This window comes from Eleutherodactylus coqui, chromosome 1 (assembly GCF_035609145.1).
Source record: "Eleutherodactylus coqui strain aEleCoq1 chromosome 1, aEleCoq1.hap1, whole genome shotgun sequence".
NCBI classification, from domain to species: Eukaryota; Metazoa; Chordata; class Amphibia; order Anura; family Eleutherodactylidae; genus Eleutherodactylus; species Eleutherodactylus coqui.
In genome coordinates this window covers 244,524,858-244,550,003 of record NC_089837.1, presented here as the reverse complement: position 1 = coordinate 244,550,003, position 25,146 = coordinate 244,524,858, and the positions used below count along the sequence as shown (strand labels likewise).

Here is a 25,146-nt window from a genome sequence, read left to right as displayed (position 1 = left end):
AAGGACACTATTGTAGGTATGTACTATAGGCCACATAGACCAGTGTTCCCCAACTCCAGTCCTCAGGGACCACCAACAGGTGATGTTTTCAGGATTTCCTCAGTGTTGCACAGGTGATGTAATTCTTGTCGGTGCCTCAGACATTGCCACAGGTGTTCTTACTATAGGATATCCTGAAAACATGACCTGTTGGTGGTCCCTGAGGACTGGAGTTGGGGACTCCTGACATAGACAAGCAGAAGATATTAATGAACTCTATCTACATCAGCTGGCTAAGCTCTCAAAAAAGCATGACATAGTGATTGTGGGAGATTTTAACTATCCAGACATTTGTTGGGAATCTCTCTCAGGCAAAAGAAATGGATCCAACAAATTCTTATCCGCTCTTGCTGACAACTTTATCTTTCAAAAGGTAGAAGAGAAAACAAGGGGATCTGCTATCTTGGACCTAATTCTTACCAACAGGGAGGGAATGGTTAAGGAAGTAAGGGTGGCTGGGACCTTAGAAGACAGTGATCATGCTATCCTTGAATTTTGGATAAAAAGGGGAGGAAAACCTGAGAACACTCAGACCTCAAGGTCTGATTTCAAAAAGGCAGATTTTAATGAACTCAGAAAGAGGGTAGGAAGAATCCAATGGCTGGATGTTCTTAAGAACAGAAATGTACAAGAAGGTTGGGAAATATTGCGAAATGAGATTCTCAAAGCACAATCGTTAACAATCCCTAAAAGAAGGAAGAAAGGGAAGCATTTAAAGAGACCAGGATGGATGAACACAGAACTTGCAAACTTGTTAAAAAGAAAGAAAAATATGTTTATCAAATGGAAAGAGGGGGGAATATCTAAAGAAGAATATAATGCGGTCTGCAGAAACTGTAGGGCAAGTGTCAGAAAAGCTAAGGCTAATGAATTGAGGCTTTCAACAGAGGCCAAAAGCAATTAAAAAAGGATTGGGGGGGGGGGGGTATGTCAAAAGCAAAAGAAAAGTCAAAGAGTAGTCCTAAATGTCTGCACATTCAAATGGAAGAGTATTCAAAATATCTAGAAAAGCTTGAACAGTGGGCAGCGACTAACAGAATGGTATTTAACAAGGAGAAATGCAAAATCCTACATCTGGACAAAAAAAGAAAGCACATACAGAATGGGAGGAATTGGGCTAAGCAGAAGCACATGTGAAAAAGACATGGGTATACTAATTGATCATGGACTGAACATGAGTCAACAATGTGATGCAGCAGCCAAAAAGGCACACACAATTCTGGGATGTATAAAGAGAATCATAGAGTCAAGATCACATGAGGTAATTATCCCCCTCTACTTTTCCTTAGTCAGATCTCATCTAGAATACTGTGTCCATTTCTGGGCACCGCACTTTAAAAAAGACATAGACAAACTGGAGCAAATTCAGAGAAGAGTTACCAAGATGGTAAGCGGTCTGCAAATCATGTCCTATGAAGAACGGTTAATGGATCTGAGAATATTTAGCTGCAAAAAAGGAGGCTGAGGGGAGACTTAATAGCTAATAGCTTTTTTTCTTTTTTTGCCAAGATGTAGGACCTTGCATTTCTCCTTGTTACATACCATTCAGTTAGTCATCACTCACTGTTCTAGATGTTTTTGAATCCCCTCTCTCTCTTCTCTAGTGTTAGCTATCCCTCCTAGCCTTGTGTTGTTCGCAAATTTGACCAGTTTCCCTCAATTCCCTCATCCAGATCATTTGAAAAACACTGGGATCAGGACAGAGCCGTGTGTTACCCCACTTGCCACATTCCTTCAATAGGATGTACAGCCATTTATGACCACTCTTTGAGTATGATCAGTCAGCCAGTTTTGAATTCCCCTAACAGTTGCCTTGTGAATCTCATATTTGGTAATTTTTTTCAATAAGGAGGGTATTAAATACTTCGCAATGCTTTACTAAAGTCAGGATATACTATACCTACCGCATTTTCCTGATCAATCCAGTCAGTGATTCTGTCATAGAAGGAAATTAGATAAGTCAGGGTCACAGGCCTGTAGTTTCCCGTGTCCAACTTCTTCCCTTTTTTGAAGATTGGGACAATACTTGTGCTTTGCCAATCTTTTGGGACTTCTCCAGTTCTCCATGAATTTTCAAAAATTATAGCGAGTGGTTCAGCAATTACCTCCGCTGCTTCCTTTAGTGTCCTAGGTTGTAATTCATCTGAACCTGGAAACTTGAATTCATTCCCTTACCATATCTATGCTTATTAGATAGATAGCCTGTATTCTTTTATTCCTTCAATAGCACAAGGAAGATCAGTTGATGTTTCATCTACTTACCAGAGCTAATAGCGGCAGCCCCCTTGTTCTCCTTTCTCCATAGTCTTTTATGGCCAGCTACTGTAACCTGACCTCTGAATATGGACCCTTGTGCACAGAATTTATGAGTGAATTGAGAGCAAATGATTGATGAAGGTGAGAGGAAGCTAGAAGATTACAGGGTTTACGTAAGATTACAAAGTTTCTTCTTTTTATACTTGTACTACTGATTTATGGAAAGTTATTTATAATTGGATGTAACTCTCAATTGCTGAAAGTCAATTACCCTTTCAAGGTATAAAGAATGGTTAAAAGTGGCCAAGGGGAAAAAAATAGAAAATAATACTACGAATGCTAAGATACGGATCAACTTCCTCAATTTCTGCAAGGTGTTTAGCATCTCTGACTATAAAGGAAAATTCTAGTATTTCAAGATAATGCCGAACATCATTATGGAAACCCATGGGAGCCCATTATAGTCAATGGTTTCCGACTAGCACTGTTTGTGTCTGTCATTTTGCAGATCCAGAACACTGCTATTTAAAGAAAAATTTTGTTCCTATGACAGAACAGACATTTTTAAAGCAGCTAGAATGTTGACAGAATATTCTGTATCATTGCTGTAAGGAAGGGGCATTTTATGACATATTAGAGACTGTTTGCTGCCTTTTGGGTATATTTTCCCAAAGCAGCATTGCCCAAAGTTTCCCTAATTACCTGCTATTTATTTTAACGAAAAATCAGCATTCTACTCACTTCAGACTGGAGTGTCCCTACAAACTGTAACACTGTCTGCTGGCACATGCCCAGTCAACAAGGCATATGGTACACCCAGTTGGCAGTTTATTCATACATTTCAAGGGGAAATAATATAGAAATGATACAACACAAATTTCTGAAGAAATATTAGCTCCAGAACTGTTATTTCACAATGAATATAAGTGTCTACTAAATGACACATATCAAGCACACAGCTGAGAGAGCCTCTTTTATCCAAAAGCCATGTATACAAAGTGTCAATGACAATAGTTTTGTAGTTTGTAACACTTAATAATTCAGTCTATTACATCACCAGATGTGCAGTGTGTCATCATTACTATAAGAGAGTACAGTCAATCCCAGTACAGGATATCATATGACAAATTCTAAGTTACAGGTAATGTATCATCATAAAATTATCTATTGTTTACATCAAGTTTTTATGTTAAACTTTTGGGATTTTTATTTTTCATATCACCAAGTATATTTTATATAAAATCCTAATATCCTGTAGTTTTCACACTGATCACTTAGTTCAAAATAGGCTGACATCTATTGCGAAAATCTTTCAGTAGTCATCACAGGCAGAATTCAACCAAAGACAATACTTATACCAAGATAACATAGGACAGGATCCACTATTCACAATAAATGATGCTCACCTCCTCACAAATCACGGAGCATACACAAAACATTCTCCCATAGAAGTCAAGCAGTCCCTTTTGGTGTTGGTGTGCATTCTACCTCTGTGTCATCTATCTACAGGACATTTTCCTAGAGGCATTATAGAACATCCAAGTTGGTCTCGGGCTGCAGTGGCTTTCCATTAATCGATACATGAACAAAGGTTTGTGCAGTTTGTGGTTGTCTTTAGAGGTTTTTTCTCACCAATGTTAGGGCTGCACCTTGTGCTCTTGGAGTGATCTTAATAGGTGTTACATTAAAATATAAATGGTGCAAGAATATGCATTATGATGTACTCTTCCTCCTTTCTATATTCTGTTCCTTTTTGGATTTGGTTTTCCCTTTTTTTTTTTCCCCTTCTATGGTTTGTTTTTCCAACTCATGCTGTTCTATTGTTACACCGTAGACAGCGGTTTAAAATTAGGAGGTTATCCTTCACTATCAATTCTCCGCGGTGAGCCAATCTGTCAGATAGGCTCACTGGGAGATGCGTCTGCCGGCTCCTGCTCCCGCGGCAGATATTCGTGGACAGGCAGCCTTAATCCAGTTGGAGAATTTTGTACCACTGCTTAGGTTGCAGGTTTTTAATTTCTGTGCATTACTTAACAGTGATTTAATTTGTTGTTTTGGAAAAAATTGAAAATTTATAAATAAAGAATTAAAAAAAAAAAAAAATTATCTATCTATAGACGAAAGCCCTCACTGACTGACTGACTGACTGACTGACTACTAATTCTCCAACTTCCCGATGTCGTAGAAACATGAAGTTTGGCACAAGCATAGATTATGTCCAAACTAGGAAAAGTAAAGAGGTCCCAACTTGATTATTCAATTCTAGCGCAAAAGAACTAGCGTCCAAATTTTACGTACGGAATCTAATTCTCCAACTTCCAGATGTCGTTGAAACATGAAATTTGGCACGAGCATTGATTGTGTCATAAATAGGAAAAGTTTATAGGTCCCAACTCGATTATTTAATTCTAGCGCAAAATAATTAGTGTCCAAATTTTAGGTACGGAATCTAATTCTCTCACTTCCTGATGTCGTAGAAACATGAGATTTGGCACGAGCATTGATTATGTCATAAATAGGAAAAGTTAATGGTTCCCAACTCGATTATTCAATTCTAAGTGCTAAAAAATTAGCGTCCAAATTTTACATGCAGAATCTAATTCTCTCACTTCCTGATGTCATTTTATATAAAGGAAACGTTGCATGGTTACCTCCACGTGGTGTTTCCTGGGTAACACAAAGAACCATGCAAAATGGTGAACATATTTTTTTCCTCAGTATCTCTAAAGTAACCATGACTTCATAAGATTTTCCGTGTGAACACCAGATAAACACCAGTACCAAATTAACTCAGGCGAAGCCGGGTATATCAGCTAGTATGTATATATATTAGTACACCTCTCCTGCCCCTAACATCCTTCTCCTCCAATGCCTTCACCTATCGGAGCCGACCTATGTTGAGATTCTTTCTGCTCACAGCTCATGCTGCGATTCTTCTATACTGGAGGTTCTCGAGGGTTCCCATCATGTAGAAATGGATCCAGAAGCTGAATAGTATTAAGAGGCTGTAGTAGCTCTTGACAGTAGATTAAGAATCCCAGGAATGCTTCCTAAGATTGTGGATCCTATAGATAATGTTCAAATCTTCTGACAATTCCCCTTTATTAACCTGAAGGAGGGGTAATAAGCTCTATGATAATTTTTCTGATGGGATACCCCTTCCCATTTTTTTTCTTTCTCTATCTCCCTCTCTTTTTCCACCTCTATTCCTATAGTCTCACTCTCTGTTTTAACCTAAAATATCCAATGTTTTTCCAAGTTACTAACACTCTACACAAGCATACACCATTCTTGAATTTGAATCTCAGGATTTCTCCACCTTCTTTGAAGACCTTTGTTTTTTGCAGGATGAATTGTATTTTTCAAATGGTAGCACATAATTTACTGGAAAGTTTTTAAAATTTCCAAGTTGAGTAAAATGACCCCCCCCCCCCCCAATTCTGCTAACTTTGGGGACAAAATGACAAAAAATAAAAAAGCATGATTCTGGAGTTATTTCTCTTTTGAGAACATTCACCGTGCAGGATAAATAAATGTGATTCTTTGATAGATCAGACTTCTATAGGCAGCAATACCAGATATGCTTTTATTTATTTCTTATTACCAATATTGGAATGGTGGTGGTGGGGTTGTCGGGGAGGACTTACTTCCTTTATTTTTTCCAACAATTAAAAACACTTTTTGAACCTATTTTAACTTTCATTTTACTGCAGTATTACATTATACTGCATTTTGACAGGCAGTCTATGAAGGCGTGCCACATTTTCACGCCCATCATTTCTTTTGAGTCTCAGAAAACCCATTTAATAAAGAACAGTCAAATTGAAAAGTAAAAATGATTACTTTTTTTTTTAGCCTCCCCATGCCAACAAAATGTGGGATGACGCCACATCGCACCAATGTAATGCTGCTTTCCCACAAATTCCCTGCCCAACCCTTTATGCAAAGGCATAATGCAGTGACAATCTTGATACACCACATGTTCAGGAATTAAAAGAGAAATGACGGACGTAAAAACATGGTTAAAATTTACCATTTTTGTACCTGCACACAAGAGCAGAGAGGGCCTGTTCACATCAGGTTTTCGGGTTCCATTCAGGGTTTTTGTCATTATTTACAGCTGAAATTCCAAAAGCGGTATCCAGACTAGACCATTAGAAGGAACCCTTCTGTCACCTGTAGAAAGCTGTTGGAAAAGGGACCACTAGATCTTTGTTTCGGGAGGCTTCCGTTTGGTTTTGGAATTCTGACTCGGAAAGAACGACGCTGTCGACCAGATTTTTTAGATTTGGCAAGAAAAAAATGGCAAAATGCTGCAACAAGACTGATCAATATAGAGGCTGTAGTGTGGCCAAAAAGCCTCACCTCACTTGGTTTTACAATTTTTCCTATACAATTTTTTGCATGTAAATATACAGCAACAAGTTAGATTGAAAAACCAGGTTAGTTCGCTGTAAACATACACGCGGTTGCCTTTCTTTTTTGAGCAACATCACAGCCTGTATTTTGCAGCTCAAAACCTCATGTCCAGTAGAAAAATAGAATTAGCAAATCCGTGCGTTTTTTCGTGGGTGAGATCCGCAGTCAAGTTCGCCCATAGGAAATCATTGGCTATCTGCGGTCAATTAAACTGAATTGAACACCCGCAAAGGGGATTTAATTTGATTTGCGGTTTTCACGTGCAGGGGGGGGGGGGGGGGGGAACGCAGCATGCTCCATTTTACTGCGGATCACGTGTGGATGGGCTCCATTCAACTAATTGCTTATGATATCCCGCAAGCAATAGAAAAAAAATCTAATTAATGGGGACCTGCAATGCATCCGCAGTAGAAATCTGCAAAAATCATATTTTTCTAGTAGACATGAGGCCTAAAGAGACTCTGTCACCATGTTTTTGCACCACAAGGTAGTGCAGTTAGCACCGATTACAGTGAACTGGTCCCTAATATTCACGAGTTGCAGGCTAGCAACTCCCACTCCACCTTTCAGCCAATGATTGTCAGCTCTCTCTCTATCCACAGTAATAAGCAGATAGCTGTCAATCATTGGCTGGAGGCAAATTGGGTGGAGCTAGCCAGCAGTTTATGAATATCCAGGACTACATTAAATAATCCTTGAGATCAGAGATTGGAGATGCAAGAAGATCATTTACTTAATCCTTATGCATTCTGGGAAGAGTCACTGTGAGCAATAAGAATTGCTGGGATTAGCCGAGTCTAGCTGCTCGGTGGACATCGCCAGACCAGAGATTGGAGCTATATGTTTACAAACCTAACAGAGGAAAAGCCAAAATTCACCTGCCAGAAATGCAAACTTGTATCTCTCTCAGGCACAAGTAATACATCCAACACAGAAGGTCGATCCAGGAAACTACACGCCTGTGAGCCTGACTTCTATACTGGGAAAGATCTTTGAACAAATTATTAAACGGCATTTATGCAAGTACTTGGATAAAAATGGAGTCATTAACCAGAGCCAGCATGGGTTTGTAACAAACAAGTCATGCCAGACAAATCTGATTTCCGTCTATGGCAGAATCACTGACTGGGTTGATCAGGGAAATGCGGTGGATATAGTTTATCTTGACTTTAGTAAAGCATTGGACAAAGTATCTCATACCATACTTATTGAAAAAATGACAAAATATGGGATTGACACGGCAACTGTTAGATGGATTCACAACTGGCTGAGTGATCATACTCAAAGAGTGGTCATAAATGGCTGCACATCCAAGTGGAAGACTCTATCAAGTGGAGTACCACAAGGCTCTGTCCTAGGCCCAGTGTTGTTCAACATTTTTATAAATGATCTGGAGGAGGGAATTGATGGAAAATTGATTAAATTTGCTGACAACACAAAGCTAGGAGGGATAGCTAACACTAGGGAAAAGAAACTGAGTATTCAAAAAGATCTAGAAAAGCTTGACAGTGGGCGGTGACTAACAGAATGGTATTTAACAAGGAGAAATGCAAAGTCCTACATCTGGACAAAAAAAGAAAGCACATACAGAATGGGAGGAATTGGGCTAAGCAGCAGCACATGTGAAAAAGACTTGGGTATCCTAATAGATCATAGACTGAACATGAGTCAACAATGTGATGCAACAGCCAAAAAGGCAAACACAATTCTGGGATATATTAAGAGAAGCATAGAGTCTAGATCACGTGAGGTAATTATCCCTCTCTACTCTTCCTTATTCAGACCTCATCTGGAATACTGTGTCCATTTTGGGGCAACCCACTTAAAAAAAAAAGACATAGACAAACTGGAGCAAGTTCAGAAAAGAGTTACCAAGATGGTGAGCGGTCTGCAAATCATGTCCTATGAGGAACGGTTAAAGGATCTGGGAATGTTGAGCTTGCAAAAAAGAAGGCTAAGAGGAGACTTAATAGCTGTCTACAAATATCTGAAGGGTTGTCACAGTGCAGAGGAATCAGCAGATTTCTCATTTGCACAAGGAAAGATTAGAAGCAATGGGATGAAATTGAAAGGGAGGAGACACAAATTAGATATTAGAAATACTTTCTGACAATGAGGGTGATCAATGAGTTGAACAGGTTGCCACGGAAGGTTGCGAGTTCTCCTTCAATGGAAGTCTTCAAACAAAGGCTGGACAGACATCTGTCTGGGATGATTTAGTAAATCCTGCACAGAGCAGGGGGTTGGACCAGATGACCCCGGAGGTCCCTTCCACCTCCACCATTCTATGATTCTATGAAACGGAGCCTGAATTCCAGGGCATTTAGCTTAGTACATCTCACTATTGTGCTTTTAGATATTTGGAGGATTTACTTACTAATCATGCACTGCAGTCAATTACACTTATTTCAAAATGTACTTTAGTGTTGAAATGAGCAATATAGATAACAAGAGCATGTGGGAGTTCTAATAATACCAGAAATTACTAAACTGAAACCATATGCTTTAGTAAAATAACAACAGATTCCGAGAAGCTTTCATTCTAGAGTTGGCACAGTCATTGGTTGTTTGTTCTTTATAGATGACAAGGAAAAGCTGTGTTTTTTTTTTAATTTCAGAGAGCTTGTGAAAATTAGAAATTGAAAGGAAATTAAGTGTGTAGGGTATAGAGCAAACAAAAATGCCATATATTCCTCTGGCATTCACAAATGATAAAAATAGGCAAAATACTTCTGAGGAAGACAAAAGATGAACAAGCAGGAGGAGTGGAGCTTCCAAGGAATGACCCTGGAAAGTGAAAGGTGTTGAGTAAGGCCAGGCTCACACGAACAGGGCGGATTTTCGCAGCAGAAGTCCTGCAATCATTCGCGAAAAGTAATTGTGAATGGTTGCAGAAGATCGCAGATGCGAGTGTTGCTTCGGGTGGATGTGTGCATATGCACAACATATCGCCCGCACGGAAGAAAGATCTCTTACTCCTCTCGAAGCCAGCATTCTGGCTTTTCTATCAATTTTCTAAGAAGGAGCGAGAATTTCCGCTGCTCATACATAATGTTAATTGCCTATAAGCAACTGAATACTCACATTTATTGACTTCAATGGAGGCCGTCCGCATTGAAACCGCACTAAAATAGAGCATGCTGCGATTTTTCTTCTGGCCGCGGAATCCGCAATCCTTACCCACACATCTGAGTGAACCTCTGAAAGTTCATGCCTTTTAATGCCCACATATTACTGCGTATCGTCCACATGTACGCCCAATTGTGGAATCCGGGATTCACATCTGCCTGTGTGAGCCTGGTCTAAGGCTGTATTTACATGGCTGATTGTCTCGCATGAGTTTTGTGTGTTGCAATCAATGAGGTCTGTTTGCGTGCATCTTACAATGGGAGTATTTTGGGAGATTTATATCTTGCAGCGATGTGAAATGGAGAAATCTCAGCGTATCCTATTCTTGCACAAGTCTTGCATTAGACTAGAACCTGCATATTGCATAGAACATGGTCGTTGTCAGTGTTCTGACTGATCCAAGTAACCCCCTGGGAATCTCAGGCTAGATTCGTTATTGGCTGTGTAAATATGGCCTTGGGATATGTCCACACACACTGTTGCCTATTTCAGTGCATATTCAGCCGTATGCTTTACTTGCAGAAGTTGTCGGTAACTTTGTCAGGGATTTGCCCAGAATTTCATCTGTTAAAATCTCATCCACTTTGCTGTTAATGCAATATGATGCAGATTGTCTTCCCGCAGGAAAATCTGCAGCATATCCCCTACATGTGAACATATCCTAAAAATAAGAACTAATGTTGTAGGATACTTGTTACCATATTTATAAAATGTTATTGGGAGCTCCAGGGAGATAATTTGATTATTCCCAGTGCATTCCGGCAAGAGTGAAGAGTCGCTGTCATTGGGACGATTGCTGGGTTTATCCGGGTCTAGCTGCTTGTGGGACACCGCCAGACCACTTAGGAACATCTTATAGGTTAAATATCATTGCAAGAATTCTAGACTTTTAGAAGTTCTCTATTAGGGCTCCCACCCACTAGCGTTTTTTTACTGCGAAATTCGCAGCGTTTTTTTTTTCTGCAGGGGTCTTTGGGCTATGGGAGTTGTAAAGCTAAAATCGCGATTGCGCAAAATCGCGATTTCGCGGTAAATCGCGATTTTGCGCGATCGCGATTTTAGCTTTACAAGTCCCATAGACCCCCTGTAGAAAAAAAAACGTGCGAATTTCGCAGTGAAAAAAAACGCTAGTGGGTGGGAGCCCTTAGAGGAAAAAGAGAAAAGTCTTCAGAAGAGACTAGCTACATTGAAGCTCATTAAAGATGACTAGTATTAGGAAATGATAATGCCAGTGTTTCCGGTGGTGCAATGCGCCACACAGCTCTGCTACATGCACATTTCACACACACACGGCTCTGATATGTAGCTTTCGTATAGGAGCTGCATGTAGTTTTTGAACTTCAACTGGTGGCTGAGATGAAACTGTGGCTCGTCGCTGTGTCATGTAAGCTTCATTAGTTTCCCAGCGGCGTTGAACCCTCTGTGGTGACATGTTTGCATGACAGCGACAGTTATTTTCACCACTGGACAACGATTGACGATAAGATGAAGGCTGGACTGGTGTTGGCAGTATTATCACTTGAGATGACATGACATCACGTTCAGGTGATGGGAACATAGTAATGAAGGACTATGCTTCAATGTTGTTGGTCAATGTGCACTTCCAGCTATGTATGTGTAAAGGACTTCCTCATGTGATCAGGGGGTGGAGCTAAGAGCCGGTATGTGTAAATTTGTGAGGTGTCATTTATTGGACGTGTGCAGCAGTCTGACAACCAGGTACAAACTGGCAGACTGAGTAATGCTGTATCCGTAGCAACTGAGGCCGCAGGGGTTTGTGGGGGATGCCCATAATTCCTCATTCAGTGCAGAAGGAGGATAAAGGACCTTCACTTTTACGTCACCGTAATGTGATCAGGGGGCAGAGCTAAGCCGGTAATAACTGACATCACATGTCCTGTCAGGCTCTGCAAGTAAGGGCTCCCACATAATTGCGTTTTTTAACGCGAATGTCAATGGGACTTTCTAATATTAACCCTTTCCAATCCCCTGTCTGACGTCTGAAAACATTATGATTTAAAGCTTTACAACTCCGATGTTGGAAGTCATCCGTCAGGGTTCTCTTACTGTATATTGCCAGCCTCTCTGCTGTCAGAGCCTATCCAACGTGTCACCTATATGCTTAAGCCAGCATATAGCGCCGTTGTGTAACGGCAGAAAAAAAATAAGCCTCCTAGAAAAAAACAGGATACAAATTGGATTGGAAAGGGTTAAAAACACATCGCAAGTTTGTGCTTTGCAATTTCTGTGCGATGCGTTTTTTAACATTAGAAAGTCCCATTGATATTCGCAGCGCTAAATAAATGCAAGTGTGTGGGAGCCCTAACTCTCACAAATTGGACAGACAAGTAGTGTTAGTATTTTGATGAGGATTTCCTTGACAAAACAGAAGTCTGCAAAGTGTTGAAGGAAAATAAATTTGCAGTGTACCTGCAGAAGTACAAGAATGGAAGCCTGTGACCTAAAGGAGCAGGAGTTAGCCAGCACCCATACTGCACGGAAACCGATGCCAGATTATCACATAGGAGAACAACGAAGAGGTACAGCAAGAAATGACTTTGCCCACAAAGAACTGTGTAATAAACACTCAGAATGTCTTTGGATACAGAAAAAGAAGTGATGTTGTGAAATAGAAAAGGAGAGTGGTGGTTGGGGAGGTTTCCCTATTGAGAGGAACAGAGGCTGCTGTCTGCAGACCTGACATAACCTCACGAGAGGTGTGCTGTCTTGCAGGTGCACAAATCAAAGAGGTGTCTGATAGGCTGTAAAGACTCTTCAGTCCTACAGAACACCACCCATTCCTACTAATACATGTAGGGACAAATAACACAGCATAAAAAGACATTACAGCTATCTGCAGAGACTTTGAAGACCTCGGAAAGAAGGTGAAGGAACTAGGAACTCAGGTGGTCTTCTCATCTATTCTCCCAGTGGATGGCCGTGAAAAAAAGAAGATGGAACAGAATTCTACAGGTAAACAACTGGTTACGCTGATGGTGCTAACAGCAAAGATTTGGATTTCTAGACCATGTAGTGAATTACCTGTATGATAGCTGCTTGATAGAGACGGGTTGCACCTTACAAAAATAGGTAAGCATATATTTGGTGAGCACCTTGCTTCACACATTAGGAGAGCTTTAAACTAGAACAGTATGGGAAGGGAAGTGAAAAGCCAAGTAAAAATATACAGAAAATTATTACATTTGAGAACCTTGCTATTAGAAGTGGAAAGAAAGAACAAAGACAAAAAAAATTCTTAAAATGTTTCTACACAAATGCCCAGAGCATGGGAAACAAACAAGAGGAATTGGAGCTCCTACCACAGGAAGAGAAGTATGATGTGATAGGAATCACGGAAACATGGTGTGATGATACACGGTACTATTGTATCTTGTCACCACCGGAAGTGGTGGGTGTCAACAAGGATAAGGCTGTTTGACAGCTAGGTGACACCCCCTGTTTGTGATTGGCTGCAGTGCTAGGTCCAGGCAATCACCACTGCTGTGATCTCAAGATACAATAGTACCGTTCCTGCCACCCACAGCTGTCTACTGTGGCTTCTCAGTGTCTCTCTCTCTGCTCTGAAAGGGGAGCGCTGATGCAGCAGAGCTCAGCTACTACCCTTCACTAAAGCCTCCCTACGCAGTCTTCTCCCCCACAGCTTCAGGAGCCTCCCTGCGCACCTCCTCCTCAGCCCCCACCTGCTTATGGCAGCGGCAGCAGCCCCACTCCTTACTTTACAGGAGGGATTCACACTCCGCCGGCTCTCTCTGCTGTCTTCTTCCCTACTGCTTCAGGAGGCGGCCGGACGATCAGCTTCCTCCATGCCGGGGAGAGTGACAGCGGGGCCGGTAAGGGGAGCGGAGGAGGAAGACTACAGATGCCGGGGAGAGTGACAGCAAGGCCAGTAAGGGGACATGGTAAGGGAAATTGATGGAAAGTGATGTGGAAAAAATGCTGCAAGTAAGAATTTTTTTTAAAAATAGAAGAAAGGCGTCTGATTGGCCTGCAGCAGCATAAATTTCAACTCAAAGACCCCAAACATATAGCAAACAACATTAATAACTGTCGTCAGTGTGAAGAAGAACAAGGAGTCCTGGAAGTGATGATATGGCCTCCACAGAGCCCTGATCTCAACATCATCTAGTTTGTCTGGGATTACAAGAAGAGACAGAAGGATTTGAGCAAACCTACATCCACAGAAGATCTGTGGTTAGTTTTCCAAGACTTTTTGAACTACTTTACTACTGAGTTGCTTCAAAAACTGAGTGGAAGTGTATCTAGAAGAATTAAAGCTGTCTTGAAGAAAAAGGGCAGTCACACCAAATACTGATGTGATTTAGATTTCTCTTTTGTTCATTCACTTTGCATTTTGTTAACTCATAAAAAAACTACTAACACTTCTATTTTTTACTTCCTGCAAAATGACGTTCCCTTACGTCATAGGGATAGCGCGAGATCCGTGATCTAAGTAGATCGCGGCAGGGAAAGGGTTCACAGCACACACCAAAATGTTTCTTACTCAGGGAAGGGCTTGTATGTAAAGCCCTTCCCTGAAAAAGAATGCAGGGAGTCGACAGACCATTGTTTTCAATGGAGCCGACGACAGCAGTCGGGGCTCTATTGAAAACAATGCGTGCATTCCCAATGGTGCACGCATGTCCTATCTTTGCAGGCACGCAACTGCAAAGTACGGACATGTGCACACACCATGGGGAATGCATTGTTGTAAATACAAGCGTGTTTTTGTGCGTGCGCACAAACAAAGATATGCTCGTGTGCACCCACCCATAGGTCGTAAAAAGCCCCGTTCCCTGATGTGTTGGCACTTTGTGATAAATAAGTTTTGGGTTACAGTTTGGGCACTTGGTCTCTAAAAGGTTCACCATCACTGTCATAGGGCTTGCCATCGTGAGGGATAAGCTCTGGATGGGACCACTTTTTCAGGGCAATTTCCTTATATTACATGTTATTTAGAGAAGACATACATTTAGGTGCAATAGGGTCAAATCGTTTCCTTGATCCATTCACTGTTCGGGGATAAAGGAATCCCTAGTTTATACGCGTATGAAAACCCACAGGAATTGGTAGAACCCTTCTAGGTTTTTATGTCACGTTGCCTATTAGAACAACTTTTGCATTATTGTGGGGTAACTAAAAAGTATACAGCTAATATCTTTAGTGATTAATCACTGAATTACTAGAACTCCCTTCGTTTGAGGGTTCTTATAAATTTTTAAGGGCTCACAAGGAGATAATATAATCTCTTTTCAAAACTCAAAATATATACATTTTTATATATCCAAAATGGTACAAATGAAAACTTCAACTTATCCTGCAAAAACAAGCTCTCACACAGCCCAGTTGATGCAAAAAAAAAAAAAAAGTTAAGGCTTTCAGAGTATGGCAACACAAAAACTAAAATTATTTTTTATATGTTTTTATTATGCAAAAGTAATAAAACATAAAAATTATATAAACTTGGTATTGGCATAATTGCAATGACCCACATAATAAAGTTAACATTCCATTTACAACACATGGTGAAAGCCATATAAATGAAATGCCCCCAAAATAAGTAAAATTGTGGAATTGCTGTTTTTTCATAACCCCCTTTCCCCCCTGTAGACTAAAGATAAAATGTTTTCGATGTTATATATACTCAAAAATAGAACTGTTAAAAATAGGACTCTTCCTATAAGAAAAAAAAAAAAAAAAAAAGAGGCCATTATACAGCTACATCTATTGAAAAAGGGTATGATTATTGCACTGTAGTGATGCAAAAATAAAATCACTGCTGTGTAAAAAAAACGGCCCAAAATAGCTGCATCCTTAAGGCCGCTTTCGCTTGGCCGAGAAAATAATAAAAAAAATAAAATTGCACGAGATTTGCGCGTTGTAAGACGCATTGATCTCGCACAAATATGGACCCCACTCTTTTGAATGGGGACATTCACGAGTGATTTTTTTTCTTGCATCGTGGCACAGGGAAAAAAAATAACGGTATATCCTATCTTTGGGCGCTGCCTCAGAACGCCTCGCATCGCCCATTGTTTTCAATGACGCCGAGGTGCACGCGAGTGCAATGTGATACAAGGTTTCCCACTGTTTTCACGTAGGAATGCTACTCTCTCCAGGAGCGTGGGGATTTTTTTTTTTTTTGTGTTTATGCGACCTAGGCCTTCATCCTGTGGGTTTTCCCCCTGGATGCTCTCCCTGTGCCTTTTGAAGACATCTCCAGGGATTTGTGTACTGGATATTTGACAAGGTTCCTTTGGACTGGTGGTATGGACGCCTGTCACCCGACAGATGTTCTGCATTATGAGAGTCCACTCTTATCATCAATTGATTGAAATATCCATTCTTTGAAGCGCTTATACAGTAACTGATTTGCTAAAACAAAGCAAAGAGTTTTTAACACAAAAACGGCTCGCATTCGTGGGGACATTGCAAGTTGGTGAGCGCGATATCAGGCAGAGTTTCACAGCCCAATATTGCACTCGCCCGTGTGAAATTAGGCTAAAAGAGTATTCTGGGGCTTTTTAAGTTTTTTTCTGTCGATGACCAACATTGAATTCAACGAGAGATGTGTCTGCAGTACCAACCTGGTCTGCTGCACTATGGTCAGCGCTTTATGCTTCTTGCGCTGACTACAGTGACAATAGTCCCAGAAATCAGCTGATCAGCAGGGATGCCACAGATCTATTGACAACCTGTTGGTCATCAATAGGAAAATAATTTTAAAAATCCTAAAATACCCCTTTAAGAGATAAAAAATATATTTTATTTGTATCAAATATTTCTTATTCAGGTGTACTCAGCTGAAAACGCAGCCAAGGATGCTGAAAATAAAAACTCACCTGGAAAGTGTTATCGGGGTCCCCGGACTTCCATGCAGCCTTCCCTGCACTTGTCAAGCTGGCAGGAGATCTTTTGCTAACGATTGTGATTGGAAATCCCAACCTCTAGCAAGAGATCGCTCCGATTGGCTTATGTAGGCTATCAATCAGCCAACTCAGCCAATCACAGCCAGCACTGAATGAATGGCTATGGCTGGTGCATTAAGCGTTGGCTGTGATTGGATGAGAGGGCTGTCACTCACATCCAACTCAGCCAATCAGAGCAATCTCTAGCTGGAGGCAGGGAATCCAATCTCCGTCTGTAGCAGAAGATGCTCTGCCGGCGTGACAAGTGGACGGGAGCCTGCACCGCAGCGTCAGGGGACCACGATGAAACCTGCCAGGTGAGAATCAATTTTTTTTTTTAGGCCGTGCAGCTAGCACTGGCGTTTAACGCTGCCCAAAACGCGGCACCAAGTTGTGCGGCGTTTTCAACAGCGCTGAAACAGCTGTCCATTCATTTCAATGGGCGTCACAGGACTTGTGTGAGCAGCCCCATTGAAATGAATGGGAGGTTTGTACAGCATTTAGCGCAGCGCTAAACGCCGAGCAAAAATGTCTAACTCTTATTATATCAGACTAGATTCCAAAAATCAATTCTGACTCTGTACTACCCTCTAAAATTCAAACCCTAGAACAGACTCCTAAAATTATTTATACCCCATAAATAATTTTAGGAGTCTGTTCTAGGGCCCGAATTTTAGAGGGTAGTACGGAGTCAGAATTGATTTTTGGGATTTAGTCTGACATAATAAGAGTTAGTTTTGGAGGGTCTAAACTACCTTTAGGGGTCTGGTGAGAAATAAAATAACACCAAACAAATAAATAATAAAATCTTGATGTAAATACTACTACAACGCTTTTACAAGGTTAATAAAAACATTTAGGCTGGGGTCACACAAGACAGTAATCCCGCGGCAATACTGCGGGAGAAATGCAGCTGCAAAACGCCACGGATTTTGGAGCGGCTTTGCAGCCTGTATTCCGCTGCAGCCATCTCTACCCATAAAGAGTAGAGAGGCCGTGCGGAAACAGGGAGAGAATTGACATGCCACATCTTTGAATTCCGCGCGACATATCAATGTCAGCAAGGCTTGGCCGCAGTTTTGCAAATCTCATCCACTTTGCTGACTAATCCCGGGATAAAAAGCCGCAGGCGGAATTACCGCAGAAAGTCTGCACATAAATTCTGTGGCAATTACGCGTCGTGTGAACCCAGCCTTAGAGTTGGTGTTCAGCCTGACTGCAGCCCTAGGTAAACTGACTATTACTAAAACTAATGCATACTACTGGACTAGAGAGCACTATCAACTCAATCAGTCCTTCAAATCTAGAACATGAAGTATCACCAGACACTCAGCATGTGTTCATAATCACAAGAAAATATTACAGAAAAACACTGAAAATGTAAAAAAAACAAAAACTATATAGAGAGTTTTATGAAACAGTGCACAGTATATTTCTATAGACTGCTTTTTAGATACAGTAACATGGGGATTGTCAGAAAGCAGGTTCCATATTTCGTCTGTATGAAGTCTGAACAGATGACTTACCTAAATGAGGAAGGCGGCCTGTTGTCTGGAGTCCCACAAGATGAAGGACCATACAGTTTCCTTTGATCTTCTCTTGGTGTGAAAGGTCTTTTGGTATTCAGTGTCCGAAGAGAATGTCTAGCTTCATTTATTATTTCAGCACTTGTTTTTTGGGCAGAATTGGGAAGTTTATAAAAAGGGTCTGACCGCTTATCATGTGATGAGTGCATCTTCTGTATCCAGGTATAATAGAACTGATATACCAAAACCTAAAAGACAATAAATAGGCTGGTCAAAAAATACAGAGAATACAAAATGTAAAAAAAAAAACACATTCTTTTCCTTGGACCATTCCAAGGGAAAAACAGATATCAACAAATTTACCGAAAATCAGGTAAAACTAATAAATAAAAATTATTTTGTCTTAACGAGGTTGTCCGAGATTAAAAAAAAAAAGTTTTTCCCAAAAGGGGTCCCCCCCAGTGTGTAAACTCACTAAGGGCTCATGCCCACGGCCGTGACAGGCTCCGCAAGCAGAATACCGCAGCGGAGTCCATCACGGCGCCCCACCAAAGACCCCATACTCATCTCCAGATCCGCTGCGTAGCTCCTACAATGACACGGGGCCGGCGGGGCACGTATTCATGATATACTTCCGCTGTGCTACATTGACTACAATGGAAGCCGTCTGCACGTATTCCTCTAGCAAATAGGACATGCCACAGGGTATTTCACGCTGCAGAATTCCACAGTGGAATTCCGCAGCATGAGCATTCAGCTATTAGGTTCAATAGAACCAAATAGCTACGGTGAAATGCAGCGGAAATCCGTCCGTGGACATTAGCCCTAAAGAGCTCATACTCTTACCTCTCCCTGTCCGTCCCCAGGACTGTATTTTGAGCTCAAGGGTCGGCATTCTGTGATGCTGATGGCTTGCCATGGCAGCCAGATGCCTGACAATGACCTCAGGATCGGCCGTGACCTTACGGTCAGGTCCTATAGGTTGCCTGTCACGGGCATAATACTAACAGTGAATCATGTAAGTGATCAAATGATTGCATGTACAAGGTCCTTTGTGGGCGTAAACCTCTGTGTTAGACAACAAAAAAAATAAAAAAATCAATCCAGATTTTTTACCTGCAAACCCTTTTTTATTGAAAAAAAAAAAAAAGAAAAATACAGATACAGTAATAGGTAATGTTCCCTTCATTATGTCACAGCTGTGTTCCCGTGATTTTGTAGTGTCAGTGATGCGTTTTTCTTGTGAAAAATCATGCATTTCTGCTGCCAGCGATAAAATTGCGCGATTTTATCGTAAGTTAAGCCCTCCTTCTAAAATAAGCCCTGACTGAATTCCCTGAAAAAAAAGGGAATACCTATCTAGCAGGCGCAGACTGGGTCCTCCCGCTGCTCTACGGCGGACGTCCTGCAGTTCCTCATTTGCCCACAGAAGATCACTTCCTGGTTGCAGGATTCATAAATCCCGCCTCCAGGAAGCGATGGCTCTGGTTGGTTCATCCAGCGCTACTCAGCCAATCAACGCAGCGCTCGATGAAACAATGCTAGGGCTGTAATTGGTTCATCCAGCTCTGCATTGATTGGCTGAGCAGAGTTTGAAGAACCAATCATGTTGTGGAGGCGGGATTTATGAATTGGCTGAGCCTCGGCGTTGATTGGCCAATTCATAAATCCCACCTCCATAACCAGGAAGTGATCTTAGCATCAGATGAAACATAGCTAATGTGAAGGAACACATAGGAAAGCATGGGCTTCACATACATGCAATTTGTAGCGCTGCCGCATTGTGAGAAAATCGTGCGATTTTCTCGCTCGTGTGAAAGCGGCCTAAATGTGCTCCTGCAGGGGCAACCCAGCAATTATTGGGAAAACACGAGAACTAGTGTAACAGCATGTCGTTGCCTTCCCTTTCCGGCTCACCTCCTATCTCCGTCCCTCTGGCTATTTGCAATGGGAGGCAGCGGGACGGGGGCGGGGGTTAATCACCTGCCCCTTGTCTGCAGCCAGCATAGCTCCGCCCTTGCCCCACCCCCTTCCATCGCAAACAGCTGGCGGAGAGAAGACGGCAGTCACGCCGCTAAATGCCCTCCCACCTCCCTTCTCCGCCCGCTGTCATTGGCTTCCATAGGATTCTATGCAGCGGCCGACGTATTCCGGCTGAAAACATAGTTCCAGGACTATCTTTTCGGCCTGGCGTGAAAGCGCCTAGTGCTATTTTAGGCCGCAGGAATAAGGCCATGTGATCTGATGCATTGGAATCCAATGCTTCAGATCACAGCGTAGATCGGCCGGTCGTGAAAATGGCGGCCAATATACGCTCGTGTGAAAGAGGCCTTAAACACCAATATGTACAAATGCTTCAATAGCTCATGAGTGCAGTTATTTTGGATAATTTGAGTTCATCATCCCTTTAAATAGGTAATTGTTCTCTTGAGGTCGGTTTCACAAGGCCAAGAAAATCACGCAACAAACCGCAGCACGCTCCATTTTTCTGTGGATCCCGCGAGACGGCTTCCATTGAAATCAATGGAAGCCGTCCGAACCGTGGCACATCTGTTAGGCCGGCTGCACACGGCCGTGACGGGCTCCGCCGTGGAATATTCCACGGCGAAGCCCGTCACGGCGCCCCCCAGAGACCCCATACTTACCAGCGGATCCGGCGTTCTCGCTCCCGCATGACGCTTCCCCGACCACCGCCGCCGCATAATGTAACACGCCGGCCGCGTCACATGACACGCCCACCGCGTCACATGACGGCGGCGGTAGGCGGGGGAAGCGTTTTCACGCTATCTTCCGCTGTGCTACAGCGGAAGATAGCGTGAACGGACGGTTCCATTGACGGCAATGGGAGCCGTCCGCGCGTACACCTGCGGCAAATAGAGCATGCCGCGGGTGAGGACGGGTGAATTCACGGTGCGGAATTCCGCGGTGGAATTCCGCACCGTGAGCATTGAGCTATTAGGTTCAATAGAACCTAATAGCAGCGGGCAACGCAGCGGATTTTCGTCGCGAATTACGCAGCGGAAATCCGTTCGTGGGAAGGAGGCCTCACTGTGGACGTGCCGCGGATCTGCGGGAAAGCAAATAAAATTTTAAAAATTGCACTGCGTCTATGTCCGGCACGTCGCTGAAACATCCGGACACATCTGTGTGCTGAAGAAAGAAGATCCGGCCGGCATGGAGGACCCCCGCGCTGCATCTGGACAGGTAAGAAAATATATTTTTCTCCCCATGTCGGCGGGCACGGCTGGGTTCCGCAGATGGAATCCGTGTGTGCAAGTGGGCATGAGGCCTAAGGGGCGCCCGGATGTTTTGTTCCCAAATGTTGGCCAGCATGCAGTAAGAGGGGCAAATAAACCGCAAACTACATTGTGAACGCTTTCACGCCACAGGTTTTGGTGAGCCCAAACCATCAGCAGGTCCAAAATCCAGAAGACATGCAAACCTTTCCGTTATACTTTCTCTCCACTTGGCTCACAAAATACTAAATATAAAACCTGTCCCGTGAGAGCGCCCTAATACAGCGGGATTCTTTAGCAAGAAGTTTGACCGCCCATCTGCTCGGATAACTGCAGCCACAACCACCTGCAGGGCGCCGGCAGCAACAACTAGTGCGACTCTCCAGACTAGAGCGGCGTGAGCCGTCACCATGGTAACAGCAGCGCTGCCACTAGCGGAGCTACACGCCTATAGAACTACAAGTAGCAGGCAGCTGCACGTGTATCACCCGGCGATAACCCTGAGCCGCCATACCGGCAATACTCACCTCTCCCCTCCGGGCAGGGCGGTAAGCAGCCGGTAGGTTCTAAATCCTAGTGGGCTGAAGGACCTTTCGATGACGTCTCGCTCATGTGACCAGCACCTGTGTGGGAGGAGCCATCCTGCAGTTTGCCTGGAAGGTTATTTCCCTGGGCTGTTACGTGCTGTAGCGGCGGAGCTGGACCGTCGTTATGGAGTTTGTTGGTTTTCTGGATGTCCTACCGGTGACTGCAGACATCTGTACTGTTTATAGGAAGAGCCTCAAGCCGAGGTGAGCCTCAGCTGTAATGTTCTGGGGGCTCTAGGTGCCCTCTCCTACAGATCCAATAGTCTGCAGTACCAGGGCTGTTGTGTGTACTAGACTGCAATGCTCTCTATGGCCTGGGTGCTCTGTTTGACTGGGAGGCAATGCTCTGCGGGTCCTGGGGGCTCTGCGGGTCCTGGGGGCTCTGCGGGTCCTGGGAGGCTCTGCGGGTCCTGGGGGGCTCTGCGGGTCCTGGGGGGCTCTGCGGGTCCTGGGAGGCTCTGCGGGTCCTGGGAGGCTCTGCGGGTCCTGGGAGGCTCTGCGGGTCCTGGGAGGCTCTGCGGGTCCTGGGAGGCTCTGCGGGTCCTGGGAGGCTCTGCAGGGGCTGGGAGGCTATGCTCTGCGGTGGCTGGGAGGCTATGCTCTGCGGTGGCTGGGAGGCTATGCTCTGCGGTGGCTGGGAGGCTATGCTCTGCGGGGGCTGGGAGGCTATGCTCTGCGGGGGCTGGGAGGCTATGCTCTGCGGGGGCTGGGAGGCTATGCTCTGCGGGGGCTGGGGGGGCTCTGCGGGGACTGGGGCGGGGCTATGCTCTGTATGACCAGGATGCGAGGCAATGCTCTGCTTGCACTGTGGGCTCAGTGCACTAGATTGCACAGAGTGTAATCTGTGATAAGATATGCTACAAAAACCCACATGTAAAAGGTGTGTGTATACTATAATCCACAATGGCGTTTTCCCGGTACGTGAGACTTGCCTCTCCCCGTGTGTTCACGAAGTATGGGGAAGATGCAGAAAATGGCGCTGTTCTAGCAGTACAATATTGCCATTTCTTGCAACTCCCAATCCATAACATAAAATTAGCAGAAACAAAAAAGTTCCTTTTCTATGTGCCTCAATGACCTGGATCTACGGTTTATGCACTAACTTTTCTTTCTCTGCTACAGAAACGCATGTTCTCCGAATAATCAGATGACCGATCAGAAGCCCAGCAGGTAACCTTAAAAGGAAATTATTCCAAGTTCTTCATTCACGTTTCCTTAGGCTGGCCTCACATAAACAGATTTGGCTATCGCCGTCCGCGCAGACGATCCACAGTAAGACGCGGGCATTGAAAGGTATGTGTATTTGTTTTTTTTTGTTGTTTTTTTTTTCCCCCCTCCCTCATTCACACTCGCGAGTACAAATTGCCTATTCAGCGAGTTAAAGAAAAATGGCAGCATGCTGTATTTTAGCGCGGATGGCCCCCCTTGAGGTCTGTGAGTATGAGGTAATCGCTCAAAACTGTATAAAAGAGGCGAAAGCAAAAACTTAATCACAGCTTGGGGGGAGAGATTGAACGATGTTCTACTAGTTTCTGCTCTTTTTTCCCACACGGACGATGTGCATCCGTGATCTTCCACGGGCATTCATAATTACTTACCACAATGTATCGCAGATCTTCTCCTGTGGAAATCCACATGTGGAATCCGAGCCGTTCTTGTGAGCCCGGCCTTACTGAGAGCTGTGAGAAGTGTTATTTTCTCTGGTGTTTCTTTGGGGAAAACGGGCCCACAAGTATAGACTGCTGCCACTAGGAGGCGTGACACTAGGAAGAAAAAGTCTGCTCCTGCTATGCAGGCTATAACCAGCCTACTGACACTGAGCTAATCCGTTTTAGCTTGGTGTCAGTAGGAGGCAAACATGGGTCTGGTTCTCTAGATCCATTTTACCTTATGTTTGATGTTGGGCAACTATTCTGCTCCCCTTCTTTTTATTTATTTTTTAATTTTTCTTTCTTTGCCCTCTAGATTGGGCAACAGCGAGGGATAGACCTCTTTGTGCTCCTAACTACAAGATGAGGTAACAATGATGAAAAAGTCACACTGCCTCTATATGAAAGCACAAATTTTCTTTTGGCCAAGCCAAACCCACTTGCTTTTCCTGCGCACACTCTGCTTCTAACCTACAGCCTACTAGTGAACTACCTGCTACTTAGGGCTGTGGTGCTTCCCGTCCCCCACCACGGATCCTCGACCTCGGCCTATAGCGGAGCGTGTCCCAATCCAAGGTTACAGCCATGGTACACCTTCCTACAATCGGCAACGTCTCATCCTCCATCCCCTTCTCAGGGTGAGTCTAAAGGTCCAGGAGGTTACTCTAAGCAGGGCTCAGAAGCGCATCGGGGAATCCCTTTGCTGCTCTTTATAGGAATCAGGCCAGACCTCCTTTTGGGCAACCTTCCCAGATTATTCCTCATCTCTAGGCAATCCGCTCTCCTCAGGCAAGATCTCCCAATCGGATTCAGAGTCCAATTTGAATCGCTCCTCCAATATGGCTACTGGTGTATCTTGACGCCACCAGAAAGTACTGGTGGAGAAGGATATGGTGGACGGTCTCATCTCAGCTGTACAAGAAAACCCTACAGCTCAAGGACACACCCACAGCAAAGTTGCTTTTAGGAGCTCTTGCAGTGCCCCCAAGTATTTTAGTAACCATTCTGAATTTGATGTGGTACTAAGCAAAGAATAAAAAACAACTGGACAAGTGTTTCCAAAGGCCCAAGCGTGTGGACATCCTTTCCCTGCCAAGCTGCTGTCTAAATGGGCTTCCTCCCCCTATCATCGGGGTTTTTTTTTGTTTTTTTCTTTCCTTGTGTCACTGCTTTCCAAATCCACCACCCTGGCTTTAACTAATGCAGCCTCCTGCAAAGAGACTACAGACAGGTGAAGGGAAGCTCTTGCCAAGTCTGCCTTTGAGGTGGCCGGCTGTGCCCTCTCTCCAGCTTTTGTCATGTCATGGGTCTCCAAGGCCATATCTGCCTGTCCCAAACAACTCTGCAGTGGCAGCCTTTCTGGTGCCCCAGCCATGTTG

The 25,146-nt window shown here is 43.5% G+C and overlaps 1 protein-coding gene across 2 annotated transcripts in view; it reads right to left on the bottom strand.

Annotated features, from left to right (window-relative positions):
• The window catches only part of ARMC2 (armadillo repeat containing 2), a 143,395-nt gene extending 121,260 nt beyond the window's left edge, over nucleotides 1-22,135 (bottom strand). Inside the window, exons 1-2 of one of the 2 annotated variants that reach the window (XM_066607512.1) lie at nucleotides 22,059-22,135; nucleotides 18,296-18,543 (exon numbers count right to left, since the gene is read on the bottom strand). In XM_066607512.1, coding sequence (XP_066463609.1) covers nucleotides 18,296-18,504 — 209 coding nt within the window. In that variant the 5' untranslated portion in view covers nucleotides 18,505-18,543; nucleotides 22,059-22,135. Of the gene's footprint in view, nucleotides 1-18,295; nucleotides 18,544-21,877; nucleotides 21,959-22,058 lie in introns of those variants that run through there. The other variant, XM_066607503.1, reaches the window with a different exon arrangement.
• Nucleotides 22,136-25,146: the final 3,011 nt, after the last annotated feature.